Genomic DNA, 19371 nt, shown 5'->3' with positions numbered 1-19371 from the left:
CATGTAAAACAACTCATATTTACATCAGTTTATAATGCAGAATACTACACAGCCCATTCCCTCTGTTATAAAACAACAGTGAAGTCAATGACATGGAAAAATATAACATTACAGCAACATTACAGCCTTTATTAGCTCAACTTCTCAGACGGTCACTCAAGCAAACAGACTGAACAGAGGTTTTAACTCATGATAGTCAGGCGGATTTTTGGCCCAATCTCCACACACACACACACACTGAATGTATCTATTAATAATGCTGTCTGAGTGGCATTGTGTAAATTTTCTCTCCAATGAGACAAAGTTCCTACATTCAAATGTGATTTGAAGTTGTTTAAAAATTATGGTTCAAACTAATATTTTTATAAATTCTAGTTTCAGCCTGGTCAAAGGATTCAGCGGATTCAGCAGAGATACCATCTGACTTTTTTTTTTAACACGTTTGCCCTTTAGGTGATGACAACATAGACACATATCAGCCATGTATTCCCAGTAAGGCTCCTTACTGACTTTTGTGTGCAAATTTATAACACTGAAAGTAAGAAAATTACTTCTTACAGTTACAAAACGGTGACCTATTTTTGAGGAATGTGTTTCAGACTGGCAGTCATATGCATTATTATGAAAAAAATACACGAACAATCATATTACATACATATATTACATAGAACCTGTACACAAACAAGAGAATATTGTGTTATTTTAAAAAACTGATGATCGGTAGGCCAAATAGGAGAAACTAGACAAGATTTGGTATCCATGCTGTCATCACTTCCAGGGTACATTGACTAACAGGTCAGTTTCTGTGGTGTGCTTCTTTTTACCTCACACAAGAATATAACGTTCAGTCAGTAAAGCTCTGAAATCAAACTAACTTCAGAGATTCTTCCAGCTGTGGCAGTGTGTTTCGTTCAGCGACTGAGGCCTCCATGAGAGTATCTCGCATAACCGTTCTCAGGATACAGAGAAAGCTCCTCTGTGCTGCTGAGCCCATTGTTCAGTTCTGAAAAAGATGACAGAAAAATGATGGATGATGCCATAACTCTCTTTACTGAACATAATTCTAATATACTGTTCTCAATTCAGATGGAAATTATTTAGTTGGATTACATGAACAGCTGATATTTAAATACAGTACCAGCAGATATGTTTTTTTAGTAACCACAATATCACACTTCACTTAAACTATTCATGCAAAGCCAGCAAAGGCCACCAATTCTAAAATGTTCAACTTTGGCACCCCCAAGTGGTAGTGTCATAAAATCCTAAAACTGTAAACTCAGGTTTCCAGGATCCAGGGTTGAAAGTGACTGTCCCACATTTACAAGTAGTCAAGTGCCTATTTATGTAATATACCTTTGGTAACTGCCAACAGTGGGCTGTTAAAACTGCAGTGTAAAAGTTTATTAGAACACACTGGAAGGGACATTTTTACAGAAATGACTGATAAAAAGATAAAATATTTATGCCCCCTTTATTAGTGCAGTGGGGCAGAAAAATAACAAGAGTTTACAAAAAGAGGTTATGAGTTTGGTACAGTACTGTAGTTGTTTGTTTTAATGGGAGAACTACGCATTGTTGTTTAAACAGTTTCCTGATGAGTTTATGGTCTCAGCTGCTACTTTCAGTCTTTTTCCATACAGGATGTTCATTAAGTAAATTATGGTCCCATTTAGAGTAAAATAGACGATAAAGCCGCGTATGCTTTTGGGCGGGGCTACCTTTTGATTGACAGGTCAATCTGTGTGTATGTCCAGCTTAACCATTGACAGCATATATAAGAGCTCAACGAACCAAACTCAGATCAAACTGTCAAACTAGGCAGTGCTGATCAGATATGAAGCAAGATTTTGTTACTGTGTTGACTAATTCTCACTGAAAATCGTTTCAGAAACATATACTGTGTGATGTTTAGCGGTAATACGAGATTTTGTGTCACTAGGCGAGCCGCCATTGTTTTCTGCTACGGATGAGTCAATACTGTGCAGCTAGTGAGAGCAGCTCAATGCTATGTGCTATGATAATGGGTAAATGTATGCATGCCCTCCACAGGAGCGGATTTGCTATTTATTTATGTATTCCCACCTGAATTTTATGTATGTTTGCTCTGTTCAGTTACAACCTGAGCCATTTATTTTAAGGTGTGAATGTAATCAAGGCTGCACCTGAGAATATGAGCTTTTCCTTCATAATGTTGACGTCCCGACTGGACCGACGCGCCACAGCGCTCAGCATGATCTGTTCGGGGTTATAGGTCTGCATCCCGCTCATCCTCCACCTGTCACAGCACACACAGATACAAACCATTACAAGCACATACAGGCAACAATTCCAACTGTGTCATCAAAACATGCAAATCATTAATTGTGGCCTTTAAGATACTGGTACACAGAAAATAATACGTACATTTAATGGGATGTACATTGATAAACAAGAGGTACACAAGTTCAGTGAAAGGAAGGAAGTAAGGAAGGAAGGAAGGAATCTGCCTTGGGGTGTCGGGCAGAGAAAGCACAAGGAGGACAGACAAGGCGGCAGAAACAAAGGCCAAGGCAGTCGCAGCAGTTACCTGATCATATGATAGCTGACAGATGCCAGGGGCAGCGGAGGAAGGTTGCATGCAGATCAGGCAGAGCACAGGACAAAGTAAGAATGTCAAGAGAGAAAGAGAGGACAGAGAGGACAAAGAGAGGTTATAGCATGGAGGAGAAACATGGAAACATTCAGAAAACAGCAGGAGAATAGAACAAAAAATAGAAAGAAAAGAGCAGAATGAACAGTCAGAAGAAGCAGACAGATAGCTCAGGTCCAGTGAGACTCAGAGCCTGGTGTCAACTAAATGCACACAAAACACTTGTTTACATGTGAAATGTTGTTGTTGAATACATACTAAAAGTTACGAAATGTCTAATGCAAGTAAAACACATTTACTGTATTTCTAAAAATTAAGCTGTGTTCGCTAAAGTAGATAAATGTAATATAAAATATAAGATAAAACTGTAAAGATAGTATAATATAATGAATGAATAATGTTTATAACAGTGATCAGCCATAACAAAAAAAAACCTAACTGCATGGCTCACTCAAATGTAATAAAATAATGTATTTGTTCAGGTTATTGGAGATTCTCAACTCAACTAAAGAATCATAGAATCATTCACAGGCCTAAGGAGGTAATTATCTAGTGACTCTCAAGAAGATTAGAAATAATAATAAATTATAACACGATTTTGTGTAGCAGAAATATGTTTGTATGTTTTCTGTTTTCCTATCTTGTTAATCCTCTTGTGATCCCCAGGTTGGGAACCACTGAAGAAAAATTATACTAGATATCACAAATGCTTTATGTAAGTGCTAAAACTAAATGTAATGATGCTAATTTAAAATAGCCAAGCTGGGAGAATAAATATGCTGAGTGTTAAATGAATTTCTGTGTTTATTATTGTTTTGTGATTTTCAGCATGTTAACAGTCCAAACTTACTTCTGAAAACAGAAAATCCCTATGACTACGGCGAGGGAGACCAGATCCGAGGCGATCCAGATGAAGTTGTAAGCGTTCTGGCTCTGCAAGACAAGAGAGAGGAAAGTAGTTTCCAGCTGACGCCAGCGGAGGTCACCATTAACATGCATGTCTCCTAAAGCAATCACACGGCCCTGACTAAAGCAAAAGCCTGCCAGACAGCTGCTTTTTCACTTCAGATCTGTGCCCTTGTCTCAACCTGTCCCACACTCTTTCCCAGGGTCCTGTTGTTCTTTAACGCCACGCTGAGCTAAAGTCTGCCGCTGAGCTCCCTCATATTTCTCCACGTCCTTGCCCTCGAGTCTTGCTGGGCCCTCGTCAGTCTCTGTCCTCTCTCCTGCTGTCCTCTCGTCTCGCTGTGTGACCTTGTCTGTGCCTGTGTGTGTGTGTGGTGTCAGATGAGAGGCAGAGAGAGCAGAGCTGTTTACCATGAGCCAGATGGGGTAAGGCACCTTTCGGAGGACTTGGGGGGCATCAGAGGACACAGAAGGCACCCCGCTACACCACAGAATGGAGTAGAGCCAGGGCTCATTCACTGGGTAGACAGTCACACTCACATTATTGGCCAGATACTCCCTGGGGAATAGAAAAACACATGTCAAAATCTTCAACTCTTCCCTCCTCCTCTCCTTTTTCACACCGCAGAAAATGGCATTTTAAATGTTTTGTGTCAGAAAACCTGTGAAACCTCCAATATTTCATCTGTGTCCCTGATGAAGGCAAAGTGTATGAAAAGAGTATGCTCTGTCTGCATTTTAACATATGCAATAAGGGCCCCCGAAATTCCAGTCAGCTTCTTGGTATGAGTGATGGGGTTCTACATGAGCACACACGTTTCTGCCACAGTTTTAGTTGTGTCACAGGAGTGATTTTTAGGAGTTTTCTGTTTTTTCTGTTCTCTTCTAGCTTGTTTGAAGTAGATGGGGCTCACTTAGGAAAAGGTGGTGTCACATATGCACGCACCAATGGGAGTTTAAAGGGACAGTTCACCCCAAAATCAAAAATACATATTTTCCCTCCTTACCCGTGGAGCTATTTATCCATCTAGATTGTTTTGGTGTAAGTTTCTGAGTTTCAGAGATATTGGCCGTAGAGATGTCTGCCTTCTCTCCAATATAATGGAACTAGATAGCACTCAAAGTGCTAGTGATACATGTAAATAAAATACTTCCTACATGATATTGCTTACAATCAAGATCTGTGGATTATGTTTCAAATGTATGAAGGAGCTGTAGTACAGTTATACCAAAATGTGCTAAAAAACATCATTTACATGAGGGAGTCCAAAAATGTTTTAGATAATGCTTGAGGCACCACACAAAGCCCCCTCTTATCTCTTTCATGACTTATTTTGAGCACTGTTTCCTTGTTGCCGAGCAGTGCTCTTACTGTATGTCTTTGTGGCTGGCCTTGCTGTAGTGGAGGGTCAGGCTTGTTATTCCCCTCTGCCTCATCTCTTCCACTGACAGCTTCTCGTTTGCAGTCTGCTGAAGCCCTCGCACTCTCCCCCTGTCCGTGTCAGGGGTCCACGTCACCTGGCACAAACACATATGACAAAGGAAAGACCCTGATCAGACAGAATGCAGGATGTGCTTCACATTCAGAAATGTTACACCTTTATGGTAAAACGGTGCTACTTGTAGAATTTCAAATATTTGTATGAATATTTTTCCACAGTATTCTTCATAGTAACACACTATGTATACTGTAGGACAATACCTGCTGCCAATGTGAGTGACAGTTGCTTATGTACTCATGATTTACAGTACTACAAGCAGCACCTTGATGTAATCAAAAGATTATAATGAAGGGACCTACAGTCCTCACCCTCTTCTGGGAAATCCCTGCTTTCTGCACAGCCCACAGCGTGTCCATGAACCAGTTCCGAGAGCGCGGGTGCTCCGGTGGAGGCTTGCGGATGTTGAGCAGTGCAGAGCTGTTGGACCTGGCTGTGAGACGCAGCATTTCCAGCAGACTGCAGACGGTCTGGTTGCCTATTCTGCTCCGATCCCTCGCTGTCAGGGTCTCTACTGTCCAGTAGGGGTCACTCTGGAAGCAGAGACAGCAGCAGAGAGGCTGAGATGTAACATGCACTATGTTCTTCTGTTAAATGGTTAACGCAACATGAACATTTTCATATTGTAAATCCTGTGTGTAGCTTATTTGTGCATTGTTTTATAGACATTAGATATTACATTTAGACTTTTATATTGTTATATCTTTTTGTCTTTGCATCACTATTCTAATGGAATGAAATCAAAGCATCTGCACACTTTAGTCAAAGAGACCTTCATCTTCAAAATCAGCACTGCTCCACTGCAGTTATATTCCATAGCCTCAAAATGTTGATTTCTTTTTATTGGAAAAACTAACAAATTTCTATAGCACTTAGAGAACATGTTTTTCTGTTAAAACTGTAGCTTTCACTCCATTTTGTAGTCGGGAAAAGTCCTTACATCATATTTTAAATACAGTGTCACCACTGTACAAATAAACTTCATTGTGCAATACCTACGCAATTCCTTCTGGACTCTCCTCTCCAAATTTTCTGTTGTAACTGAATATGACGAGCAATGTAGTGCCATTAAAGTTCACTATAGCTGTGATGCAATTAGAAACAAATTAGGTTGAGTTGAGTGGACGTGGATTTCAGTACCTCCAAAAACCAATGGCCCGCGTTTAGAGAGCGAATCTCCGTCCAGTTGAAGAAAGAGGCGTCATCATACTGCCTGGCTGGAAAGACCTTACTAACGTCTGTGGTTCTCCTCAAGGTGCGGTCTCGCATAAGGAAGGGAATCCCATCCACACTGGAAGAGACAAAAGGGTCATACTTTACAACTTAAATTATGATTCACAGTAGTACGTACTCTCAAAACAGCAGCTCAGTAAATAATATAAAAATACACACTGTTGAATCTCTCTCATTCAATTTAAATGTTTCTACCAGATAACCTTTATGTCAGCTGTGGGATCTGTATGTGGAACTTCAGGGCTCACTAAATTCATTAAATATAGATAACCCAGGTTTCAAATGTGATTAATGAGTGGTTAATAACCTGATAGTGACGTCTGCCTCCAGGGAGTTTGCTCCATGCTGCAGGGCTCTGTTAAAGGACACCATGGTGTTCTCTGGAGCCAGCTAGAGCAGAGAGGAGACAGACAGGAGAAATACTGTCTGTCACTGTGTGCAGACAACACGCATCAAGGGGAAGTGATGAAATTGTAAAATAACATTTAAATAGGGAAGCATGATTTATTGAAAACACATTTTCAAATGAAATGATTAATAGTCAAACCAAGCTACAGTAGCTAGTCACAGTGCATGTGTTTATTTACTGAAATCCTTTATGGAAAAAGACTAGTGAGCTATAATACTCACCAATGCATTAACTACATGTTTGGTCAAAATTGATGATCAGATGTTTTACCAAATTGAAAAATTATTATTCCATAGAACTGTTGAAGTTCCATTAAAACAACATACAATCTATCACCATATACATAAAGGTTTGAGATTGAGAGATGTGAGTTTTGACTTTAAAGGATCATAATAATATATGAATAATTCAGATGGCACTGGGTTGATGTTTTTAGTCAAAAAAACAATAGAGCTGCAACGATTAGTCAATATATCTATTAATTATCGACTATTAAATTAATCGGCAACTACTCTGAGAATCGATTTATCGCTTTGAGTTTGTTTTATGAAACAAATGCCCAAATTCTAACTAATCAATTAAATGACAAAATGATTGATGGGTGAATTGAAAATGATGATAATAATTAGTTACTGCTCTAAAAAACAATAACTAATGACATATGAATTCATCCAAAAGCGTTTATTTAAAACCTCCGCACAACTGAGGCTGAGGTTTTGCAGAGAGGTGAAAGCCAGGTGTTTTTTGCGATTTGTGTGTATGTGTATACTGTACGTGTGCATGAGCATGTGTGTGTGCCTTTAGAGGGCAGGAAAACATTTGTTTACAGCCAGTCATCTGGAACAGTATTTGCTCGCCCAACTGTGAAATGACAGTTCAGTGTGTTGTTGGCTCTCATGCTTACTGAGCCTGATAACAGTGAGCTCATGTACTGGAGATGTACCACCATATAGTAAAGCAGAGGCATGCACACACTCATTCTATGAACATAAATATATATATCAGCAGGTCTATCAGTAGGGGATTCTGATGTCTTGAGAAGAAAAATTATCATAAAACATATTCAAATGAAGGCCGTATTTGCTGTGCTGTTATCCAGAGTACCAGCTTGGCAGAGACATGTTCTTCCCACTGAGCTGCACATCATCCATTTGAACAATTAACTGGATCAGACAGTGAGGTCTGGCAGTGCGCCAACCCACCATAGGAGCTCCCCTTCGGCCAATGATGTCTGGTCGAGGTCTGAGGCTGTGGCGGTCCATGATGCATGGGCAGTTAAATGTGAGTGGCGCCAAATAGAGAGCCAAGAGGATGATGACGTAGATCAGTAACACTATCACCTGGAAATCTGTGAAGGAAGGAGTGAGGGGGTTAAAAGAGTCAGTGTATTCATCCTCAGCTCATCTCATCTGCTCAAAATGAGAAGAAATGCTTAGCTTTGCCTGTGTTTGGTAGTATAATTAGTAATAAACCAGAAGGTAGGGGTAAATAATTTGTAATGCTGGAAAATGTAGACAATTTCAGGCCTATGTAATTAAACACCTATACTGTATCACACAAATACTCCAACATTGCACCTAGTAATGGAAAGAGGTTGAAAACTGTGGCTTTAGTCTTGATACAATCATAGAAAATGATCTTCACCCCTTATCACGATGCATAAGCAAAAGAAATCAGAAGAAGAAATCTGGCCGGATGGTAACAAGGATCTTTACTTGAAATTCCACTTACTGGATCTTTCTCTGCGGACCACATATCCAGCCACCAACCAGCTGATACCTGTGACTGTTGCCAGGGCTCCAATGTGCAGGAAAGGTGCTGTGGACTGGTAACAAAACACTTGTGTTAATTGGTGGTTACTTGTAGAGAGAGTGCAGTACAACAGAGTACAACTCTGATAGACTGTAGATAATACAGTAAATATGTCAGAAATAGCCAACAGTGTAACAATAGGAGCTCCTTGTAAATGTGGTGTGGGAGAAATGTGGTAAAAAGATTTTGTCTGTCTCTTTGAACACAAAAAAAGTTGGCTGCACTGTACTGTGTTGTTGGTAAGATTAATTCACTTTCAGTGTCATTCTTAGACAGCTTTATCATCACCAATACACAATGCAGGAATTTAAATTACCATCATAACCTGATTGATACCACTCCTATATTAAATAAGCTACATCCAGCAGCAGGCTACCTTAAATTGGCATAAACAGTGAAAGCAGGGGGAGAGAAATAATGAATAATGGCGATTTGGCGCTCAGATTGACTTGGACTAGGAAAGTTTATTTTATGTATATTTTCTGATCTGAAGTTGATGATATTGTGCTGTCATCCTTCAATGGTGATGGCAAGAATAACAGTATCTTTATTAAAGTGAATTAGGGATGAACTTCCCTTATGCACAGATCATATACATCAATAGTAGCCAAAGTTTATGCATAATCCATGACGATGGAGATAGAGAAAAATAAAACTGTCACTGTACTGTATGTCATTTTAGTCAAAAAGTGAAGACCAACCTGCAGTGACACAAGCAGGATGTCCCACTCATCTCCCCATATGTCTTTAACAGTGATGAGCCCAGAGATAGTGGTGAGCAGTGTAGCCAACACTCCAATCTGTAGAGACAAAACAGACAATGATTAGGTTTAATTTTATTCAAAACTGTGTGGAACAAATCCATGGCAGAAATGTAAGATGTAAATCACAGCACCTTGTGGACCCAGTAGAGGTTCAGCTGCTGGCCTAAGGATATATGGAAAAGTGCTAAGATCTGAAAAAGAAGCAAGATTCAGTGAGTTATATCGTAACTTAGCAATAAGCAACATTGCAAACATTTTAGGGGTTTGAAAAAGACGGTCACCATTAAGAACGTGATGTAGCTGAATCCCACGGTGGTGGATGCGAGGATGGGGATCGTCTCATCCCTCCATTCTCCAGAGCGGTTGTATACTGACCTGGAGTGTGAACAGGTAGGGTTTGATCAGTTAGTGCTGATTGTAGAACTTTGCCTCGACTATGCATCTTCATAACACTAGGAACCCACTAATAAAACCCTGTTGCGGTAAGGTCAGCACCCTGCTGCGCTTCACCTCATCTGGAACTAGTTCCATTGCCACAAAAAACATTTCACATTGTGGGATAACTGACTCACCAGTTGAACTCATTGAAATCATTTTGAGCCACCAACCAGAAGTAGGCCCAAAGCAGAAGCAGAAGGAAGGAACTGCACAAGATGACGAACCATGTACACTCCCACTGTAAAGGAAAACACAAACAACAATTTACCTTCTCAGATTTTACACTGAGACTATTTCAGAGTTTGCTGCCAAATTCCATACCAGGAATCTAGATTCAAGCTGCTATCATCAGTATTTTTATGTCAGCACATGACTACATGTAATGTGAAAGGGGCTAGTCATAATGAAAAACCCTTGTACTTTTGCAAAACCCTTGCGAGGCAGCTGGACTCCACCATGTCAAGATTCATGCGTTTGTATCCAACCACAGCAGTATCGCTTAGCACCAACAGCCAACAACAAACAAACTAAGCAACTAGCTGGTGAACTAGTGAGCTAGTGGAGCACTTGGCCATTAAAAAGCAAGACATATTTCCCTCAGGAGTTGGTGGAAACCAAAACCAGAGCTAAAACTGTGAATATTGTCAGAAACACGACTCCAATTGAATAATGTTGCTCTGTAATTGTAGGATGTAGGAATATGATGTATAAATTGGCAGTGGCTAGCTAACACAGTCACCAGATCAACTTTAAGAGGAAATAATATGTCAATGTGGTGTTTACAGCTTAATTCTCACATTTCTGTCAACTTGGCTGACAAAATTGCAACACAATGAACTTGAGTCTTGCTCATTCTATTCAGATGTTATACTTAGTGATGTCATTTGAGAGCCTACAGTGGAGACCTTTTTAATCGAATATTTGCTTGGAGTTTCTCTTGGTTTGAGATTCTGTTGGTGGCGCTCTTGTCTTTGTATGTGCAGTCTTGGTGACTTTGACTCATCAGGCTAACTCCCCACTTCTAGTATTTTCTCAAAACAATCTGTTGATGATGACTTCCTGTAATTTCTGCTTGCCATGGCCAAAAGCAAATGTTTGGAGTAGCATATGTATTAGTGTTATTACATAAACATGTTTTCTTGTTTTTAACCCCTTCCTGTACAGTCTTCTGGCTTGACATGTGGGACAAAGGTACAGAGGAGAGCTTGTGCAGCACTCAAGGACTCTTCCCTTCAGTAGTTAACAGGATTAGGAGCTAATGCAATGTGACGGGAGGTGTAGAGTATGATAGGCCAGTCAACACATCCGGTTGAGCATTGATCAGCATTGACCACACTGTGTTTGGATTCACCATTTCCAGCAGCTTATGTAAGAGGCTAGGAGATAATTAGACTAATAGTGTTTGCAGGTAGAGAGCAAATGGCTGCACCAATAAAAAAGATGAGTCTGCACAGAACGACTTATGGACTTGTGTTTCACTTTTGTCCAGGAAATGAGAGGACGTGAATATGCATCAGGGAATATCTTCTAACTTGATGCAGCCAGTGACAAAATGACAGTAGAAGTGGGGATAGGACATGTAACAGCGGCAGTTTTTAATTGGTTTAGCAGGTACTTCAGGTGACTGTATGTCACTACGAGGCGATGAGCTAGAGTTACGTTGTCACTTAAGCAGAAACACAGCATTTCTCATTTACTGAGATTCCGACCAGAGAAGTCAGACCACTTTCCAAAATGTGTGACTTACATGATACTGGTTATTATAATTTTCTATACGTTTTCTGCACTGGAGAGAAACAACTGAACACCAATGTAAAAATGTTGATGAGGAGAAGCCCGCTGTCAAAGGACATTCAATATATAACTGCCTTTGAATAGAAGTGGGCAATATGGAGAACACTTTCTGTCATAGTAAATTTAATTCTATACCCCAATCACAATAAAGTTTGTGATATTGTAAATTTTCTAGAAATTGAGAGACAAATAAAAAAGCCTAAATACTAAACACAAACTGTCATTTTCATCAATTTGATGCAAAACAAGGACAAGGACTTGCTTCGTACCTTCTGTGGCTCTAATAAACATATTTACTACATTTCATCTAGTCAGTGTGGGAGTTACCTCCATATCACATTTTCCAACCTTTATCAGCCCACTCTCAGTGTGCAGGGCAAGTCATTTTCAGGGAGGCTGTGTGATGTCTGGCACTTTCTCCTGTGCGCTACATGGCCTTCAAAAGTTTCTCCATCTTTCCAATTAGAACTGCCGGTGCCCAACTTCTGACAGCGCTCATAAATCCTGATCTAAAGTATGTGCTGACTTCACCATATGACGAACCTCTCCCTCCTTTTTTCCTCGGCTCATAAATGTGCAGAATGGCCTGTGTCAGACAAGGTCAGTGTCAGCTGAACATGGCCACTGATAAAGCAAGTGCCCATTGGTGTATTCAGGACAGGAATGTGCAATGGTAGAACAAAGTGGAACTAGAATAACAGAGTTCAGCCATTGTTTGTACTTGTGGTTCACTAGTTAATGGAAATTATGTGAAGTCATACATTGTATGTTACATGCTACATGTTCAAAATGTTTCATAGATTGATGTCCACTGTGGGCTATGACTGAGGAGGGGAGCTTATATAAAAATGTTGGTTTGTAATGTAAACCTGCATTAGTTTTTGGCTGCACAACAAGCTGTAAACACAACATTGAGATATTGTCACATTATAAAGTTGATTTGGCAGCAAACTGTTTTTTATGGTTCTTTTGGTATTTTTTTATGTATGTACTAAAAATAACTCAAATTTGAACAGTTTTGTTGTGCACAATAGAGTCATCCATTTTTGCACACTACTTTGTAGCCTTTCTTTTAAAATACTAAAATGTGAATTGTCTCAGCGGCCATGATAAGTAATTATCTGTGATTGTATCGGCTGAAGAAAAATCCATATTGTGCATCCCTACAAAATAATGAGCTTTAAATTGTCATGCAAGATACAACAATTCCACTACCCACGCTGACTATGTGAGAGAAGCAGTGTGCTAATGATCTCTAAGAGAACATAAAGCCTGAAGCCCAAAGCAGAACTGAGGATGTAATCTGTCCTTACTAATGAAGGACCTTAATAATACAATCAGTCACACATCACTGTGTTGTGGTGTAAACACACAGCATTTCAGTGCATGAATGCTAACCTGTCTGCTTATGTGCAAGCACTGCCTGTGTGACTACATGAAGCTTTGTAAATGGAGACAGAGAGGGGAAAGAGGCAGCTGTGTGCTTGTATTTTTTCCTTTTGGTCAGCACATCATCAGTGCCAGGCTCACACATTCAGTAAATGGACTAATTTATGGCAGAGCCACTGGCTCTTTGTGATAAAGAAGACATCCAGCAGCAGTAGCTGTGGCTGCCCAGTGGGTATCCAACACAGCTGGGTGTCTGGCTCCGCTTTACACATTCAAACACTGCTCTGCTTCTGTTACTTGCTTTATTGTAAGGATCGTTTTCCCCAGTTACTAGGGTCTGGTCTAGATGTAATTTAGGAATTCCGTAAAAGAATTGGGATGACATCAACTTCTAATGAATTACTTTTGGAATTTAAGGTAATTCCTAAAGAATTACTAAGTAATTGTAAATACTAAGTTATCAACAAGCATGTATTTTCAATACTAGTTGAGATCCTAGTGTTTAAAGGGTGGTATTTCTATAGAGTGATGTGGAATACAAGGAATCTAAAATATTTCCATTTGGGGTGTTATGGTGGCCTGGGGGCTAAGACTATAGACTGCAACATCTCTTGTTTGAAAACTATATACTATCCATTTATTCCAAAAAAGCTATGTAAATATGCTATGTATAGCATATGTTAAAGGGAAAACAGACAGGAATGGAAAAAACTAAATGGATGTTCAGGGTACAAAAGGAGCCTGTAATGTCATAATCAAAATTAATGAGTGTACTTTGCACACTGTTGTGTAGTTTTTTTATGCCTTTCACAAAGCCTGACCTATTTATTCGCCTTCGGAACCACAAAATGAAAAAGAGTTCATTTATTCCTGAGGTGTGATCAGGTTTTAGTGCAGCCTCAGCAGGGTTGTGTTGTCTCATTATCAGCCTCTGTGCACAGTATGTACAGTAAGCCACATGGCCACACAATATTCACTACACCACTTTCTCGACATAAGGCTAAACTACAAGATCCCTGTTTACAACTGAACAGGAAATAAAGATAAGACTACCTTTGTTCTTAAGCCTTTATCATACAATCATTTGGGTAAACAGGATGCATACAACACACATCTCTGTCAGCATGTCCTGTTTCTTGTCTTCTTCTCATTACTACAACCTATAAGACTGCAACTTACACTTTCTTCCTGCAGTGGTATATATTTCTGGTGCAACTCTACAGAGGGCTGACTGAGTTATATGCTAACTGCATTAGCATTTAGCAGATGTAAATAAATACTATGGCTGAAGCACCTATGATTAACTTTCTGTACTTATACCTCCTACTACAGCTCAAGTGGGATAAGTAGCTGAAAGATGAAACCTGGGATCAGCTTTCTCTGTCAACTTTATGTTATTCTGTGTAATGACTGATTCACTTTAGGGCAGGGGTCTCAAACTTAAATTAGCTTAAGGTCAGTGTTTAGACTTCCATCAGATATTTCATGATTTAAATCCAAATTGTATTATTTCACTAAGGCAACATTCTTGTACGGCTGCTTAGACTTTTAAGGTTTAAGACCTTTGGCTTCATTTGTTCAGTGGAATATGTTTGTAGAAAAACATGTTGACCATTCTCAAAGTGAGGGATCCAAAAAGTATTGTTTTGGTGCTAAACTTCAGTATTGTATTGGCACTAGTAGCCAACTTAAAAACTCCAAACAATAACCACCCTTAATCAAATATGATATAATCATCCATCTGAAGCAACTTGCAAGATGCATCTACATAATTATAATAATAATAATAATAATAATAATAATAATAATACAGTAATACAATAAGGTTGTAACAGTAATACTAAGTTATTGCTATTTTTTTTTATTAGTATACCAAGCAAGTAATATTTGAATCTTAGTCCATACGACGTCCATACTTAATAATCACTGGTATTTTCTTACCTTGGAGCTGTCGTCTTGGGAACGCTGGTAGCGTTTCCAGCGGCAACCATAGATCCCAGTGACAAAGGACACAAAGACCTGCTTCTCATAGACCTGCAAGGGTTGGTGTTTCACCATGCTCCTTCAGCCTCAGCGCGCCGCCAGTCCGTTAACATCCCACACAGGACTGGGAACCCTGAGGAAGATCAAAGTGTTACTGAACAGAACAAGCTTTCAAATGATTAGCTCAGTCTTTGTACATACAATTACATTTTTCATCAACATTCCAGATCACGTCATGTTGTTCAGGTATATTTCCACAAAACACTGTGAATATGTTGATGCTCCTGGGCCTTGTGTGCAGTAACAACACCTGTGAGAGGAATCACCACACTACTCAATAGTGAGTCATGTCTGGGACCGACATAATAACATGGTATATGCTTTACAGTCACAGTCTTAGGATGTCTGACAGCTGAAAAGTGGCAAATAGGCAGGTAAATCTATCTATGGCTATGACTAGATCCTTTAACAAGAAGAACATGAGTAAATAGGAAAGATGGAATCAGTGTGTTGCTCTTAAACTCACTTCTGCCTCAGAGAAAAGCTTGTTGCCTTGGTGGCAGGTAAAAATGTCTTGGCACAGAAGATGTTGTTTTTCATGGCTCTCTGAAAGAGAGTATCTTTTTTTTGTACTTTTCTTTTAGCATTTGCAGATTGTTTCTGTATGGAGTAGCTTACAGACAGAAGTATGGAATTGCATAATTTTAGTTCATATAAGCTACAGTATTTGTTATTTATGTAACGTCTTGAAATAAAACCTCATGGCATTTCTTTGTATAAAACACCTCGGTGTCCTTGGTGAGTGACAGTTCCTAAGATAATGCTGACTTTCAAAGTATGATTTTTTGTTTTTTGTTTGTTAGCAGCATGGCTCTATCACTTTGGTCCAACATTTCTTTAGAGTGAGATATCTTGACTACTGGATGGTTTGCCCTGCAATTTTCTACACAAGGATACATTGGTGATAGTTGGTGATCCTCTGACTTTTCATCTTTTCAATTTGCCCATTGTTTTGGTTTGTGTCCACATACCTGCAAAATTAATCACATTCCCATCAACTTCAGCTGTATTTTGTGTTTAGCAAATGTTAGGATCAAGCGGTAACCTTAGTGACAGGTGGGTGCCATAACAAGTGGCTAGCTGCCTCATTTTTCTCACATCAGCCACTGTGCCTAAGTAAAGCCTCACAGAGCTGCTAGCATGGCTATAGAGTTTTATTTTATACTTTTTGTTGGACTAAGTAGTAAAGATACTTAATAGCCTTTCTGCCAAACTGTAATTCAACACCTCACTGTGCAGTTGGATGAAAATGAATGTAGTTTGTTGCCTCAAAGTATCCATTTCTTCCAGTTCTTTGTCATATACTGTACCCCCTACAACAGAGCCCTGTCATCACAGCCAACAGAGTCATCATATAGAAGCGAGAGGGTCACAACATCAAAGCGTTGATACGACCAAAACTGATAAAAAAGAACGGTAAGCACAAAGAGCTCCATGCTGAACGCTGTTGTTTACCCCAGCACTGAGGAGAAATGTGTCGCTCAGATGAAGGTGGAGGTGGATGAAGGTGAGCAAAGATGGCAACTTCTTTTACCACGCCACCACATTTTAATGGAAAAACACAGTTGTGCTCGCCATTATGGACAAGCCCTATAATGGGGAGCAGCTAACCTCTTTTAAGTCATTTGAACCAAAGTCAAAAGTAGACACGGAAAGAGAGAGGTCAACCTTCAGGCTGTTAAAGCAAGCAGTAGCACAGTTCTAAAAGAGACAACACCTTCACCGGGATTTAGTCAATGGGTTGAAAAGCCTCCCTAGAGAGTGAATCCCACTAGGGGGCAGCTGCACACAATTTATGAAAATGGAACCAGTTGGTGCTGTAGGCACCACTGTAACCCCCGCCACGACCATGTGCATGGACCAGACCATGACGAGGAGGTTTTCAATATAGAAAAACACTCAACCCCCTGAAACAGAAAATAACTCCTGCTGAAAACTCAGCTGAAATAAAATGTCTATTTTCTTTAATAAAAGGCAGCAATGAACAGCAATTTCCTGGTCAGATAAAGAAAGTGTTTCCTGGTCAATGGTTCTTAACAAAGCAAACTGCTCCTTTGTCCTTATCTCTGAGCAGAGAAATTGACAACATGACAGGGGGACCAGGCTAAATTAGCCTGGCTGTGTCTGTGTACATCACTATCACTCTTTCCATGTCACTCAATTTTCTAAGATTCTAAAAGGCAAATATAAAAAGCATAGGCGGCGCTATTAAGAAGCTCACTGAAGCTCACTTCACAAGCTACCTCACATAGCTAGTAGTGCTGGCAGCATCACACACTACACTGAGTTCATCTGCCATTCAGTATGCCCACGTTGATAATCAAAGTAGGTTAGTTAGTTAGGCTGTCACTGTCCAGAGATCAGTGGGGAAGCTTTACTCGTTACACGTCACTCACATGAGTACACCATGCAGAATACTAGCAGTGAACTGTTCCAGCTGATTTAGAGTCTATAATTAGTGATCCGAATAGACCTTTTTCACAGCAGCCATTTTAACATGAAATTGGGTAAACACAGCTCTTACCAATGATACTATTTAAGTTTTATTCCATTTTAGCAGAGCCTTTCCAGTGCAGCACCCTGTAGCTTCCCCATACCCAACGCCATGGTACTGCCTATGAGTGAAACCAAATCTTGACTCACAAGCAGTTTCATTGCAAAACAATGCAGTGCTTTGAGCTAAATGCTAACACCGGCATGCTAACATGCCAATGTTGAGCAGGTATACTGTACTGTTTACCATGTCCAGCACCTTAAAGTAGCTTGTTATCATGCTAATGTTTGTTAATTTGCACTACACACAAAATACAGCTGAGGCTGAATGTCATTAGTTGTGCAGACATTTGGTCTTAAAGAGTTATGATGGTGCTAGATGAAAAGTTAAGAGATGATCAAAGTTATTCAGAATAATGAATCTGTACCAAATTTCATTATGGACTGACCAACTGACAGACTGACACTGCCATGGCTAGCGCCACACTTCTAGCATGGCAGCAAAGCTAGCAATAAATGAGCAATGAAACAAAGCTAATTAGTAAATTGAATATGTAAAGGTGGAATCAATAACTGATACTGCTCCCCATTATTAATGGATAATTTCAAATCTAAAAAAAAACAATTCTGACCTTGTCTTATCTCCAGTCGGTCAGTGTGGGCACCTTGGTGCAATGCTTACGGGTTTAGAGAAAATCTGATGTAGGAATGGCGTGCTGGTGCTACAACTCCCGCTTCTCTACTCTTTTTGCTGTCTGACAGAAAGAGCTAAAATTACTTTTAAACATTTAAAAGAACAACAAATCCAGCTGCATGTACTCCAGTTGCATTACAATACAATAGGCTACACTCTTGTTGGGTATTACACTACATGCTGTATAGTACTTGAGATGTATCATATTCAGGTTTTCTCAGGGGATCAGTGTGAATGTCTATGTACGATTCATTGTTAAGCTAAATCTATACAACAATCTTCAAAAGGAGAAAATTGTTATGCATACACCTTGCAGATCTGCAGCGTTTAACTGGTTATTATACAGTAACTCTCAGGCCTGAGAGCCTTCTCCTGGATTAAGAGGAGTTGGCAGATTCCCTGCATTCACATCCTGACCCCTTCCTCAAACAAGGGCCAACTGGAGCTGAAATCACAAGGGCCTTTTCCAGCTAGGTTGGCCTATTGTCTCACTGTGGCTTTCTACCGTGGTGCTATCGTCACAGAGCTGCAGTCGTCATGAGGTCGGTCCGGGTTAAGACACTCCACTTCTCTATTGCTGCATAATTTCAAGCTTCTTTACAGTTCTTAAAATAACTCCAGATAAATTGTGTCTGACACATAGCCACCTTTTCCAGTGGGTGTGAGCTCGGTCCCTAGATGTTTTGAAGGAGCGAAAGCTGTGCTGAGAACAAAGGCAATGCTCGTTGCAACACAAAATATCATAAGTAGAGGTGCAACTGTTATTGGAGACTGACATGCAAAGCATAAACTACTGTGCCTTTGAAGCAATGTCTTCAACACAAGTTGTATTTACAGTAAAACAACTGTAAGCAACAACACATAGACAATTCTGAGAACACTGTGGACAAAATAAACCTTAAACCCACACCACAAAGTGGCCATTTTCCTCTGAGATCATGCCCAGGGTGGGAAGCTCAAGTGCTGTTATCATAAGGATAATGGCATACTATTTGTTTACTGGTTGCAAGACGTGTAAATGTAAGGAATCTGAAAAATTGTTTTCATTTCACCACTTCCAGACTGATCAGCACAATGAATACAATGAATAGTGAAAATCCAGAGGGGCATCAGGCCATAGCTGAAGGTAAGAAGAAGAAGAAGAAATACTTTATTGATCCCCTAGGATTGCATGTGGACATGCAAAGGGGAGAGATGGTGGAGTGATTGGGCTGCCGCGTTACCAGCGACCCATGAGCAGCTTTCGGGGTTAGGTTGCCTTGCTC

General features: G+C 39.9%; 1 protein-coding gene across 3 annotated transcripts in view; it reads right to left on the bottom strand.

Moving 5' to 3' along the window:
* Positions 1–870: 870 nt before the first annotated feature.
* gdpd5a (glycerophosphodiester phosphodiesterase domain containing 5a) overlaps positions 871–19371 on the bottom strand; it is a 22052-nt gene continuing 3551 nt past the window's right edge. The window contains exons 2-17 of one of the 3 annotated variants that reach the window (XM_035665938.1): positions 14818–14992; positions 9828–9931; positions 9537–9630; positions 9387–9446; positions 9193–9291; positions 8411–8504; positions 7882–8027; positions 6578–6660; positions 6178–6328; positions 5349–5570; positions 4911–5056; positions 3950–4097; positions 3483–3565; positions 2570–2584; positions 2166–2278; positions 871–1003 (exon numbers count right to left, since the gene is read on the bottom strand). In XM_035665938.1, coding sequence (XP_035521831.1) covers positions 912–1003; positions 2166–2278; positions 2570–2584; positions 3483–3565; positions 3950–4097; positions 4911–5056; positions 5349–5570; positions 6178–6328; positions 6578–6660; positions 7882–8027; positions 8411–8504; positions 9193–9291; positions 9387–9446; positions 9537–9630; positions 9828–9931; positions 14818–14934 — 1767 coding nt within the window. In that variant the 5' untranslated portion in view covers positions 14935–14992 and the 3' untranslated portion in view covers positions 871–911. Of the gene's footprint in view, positions 1004–2165; positions 2279–2569; positions 2585–3482; positions 3566–3949; positions 4098–4910; positions 5057–5339; positions 5571–6177; positions 6329–6577; positions 6661–7881; positions 8028–8410; positions 8505–9192; positions 9292–9386; positions 9447–9536; positions 9631–9827; positions 9932–14817; positions 14993–19371 lie in introns of all 3 variants that reach the window. The other 2 variants (XM_035665939.1, XM_035665940.1) reach the window with 2 other exon arrangements.

The sequence above is a fragment of the Morone saxatilis genome, unplaced genomic scaffold (assembly GCF_004916995.1).
Source record: "Morone saxatilis isolate NCDOM2014 unplaced genomic scaffold, NCSU_SB_2.0 Contig20, whole genome shotgun sequence".
In the NCBI taxonomy this organism is placed as follows: domain Eukaryota; kingdom Metazoa; phylum Chordata; class Actinopteri; family Moronidae; genus Morone; species Morone saxatilis.
Note: the sequence above shows the minus strand (reverse complement) of the source record. Positions and strands in the feature narration are given on the sequence as shown.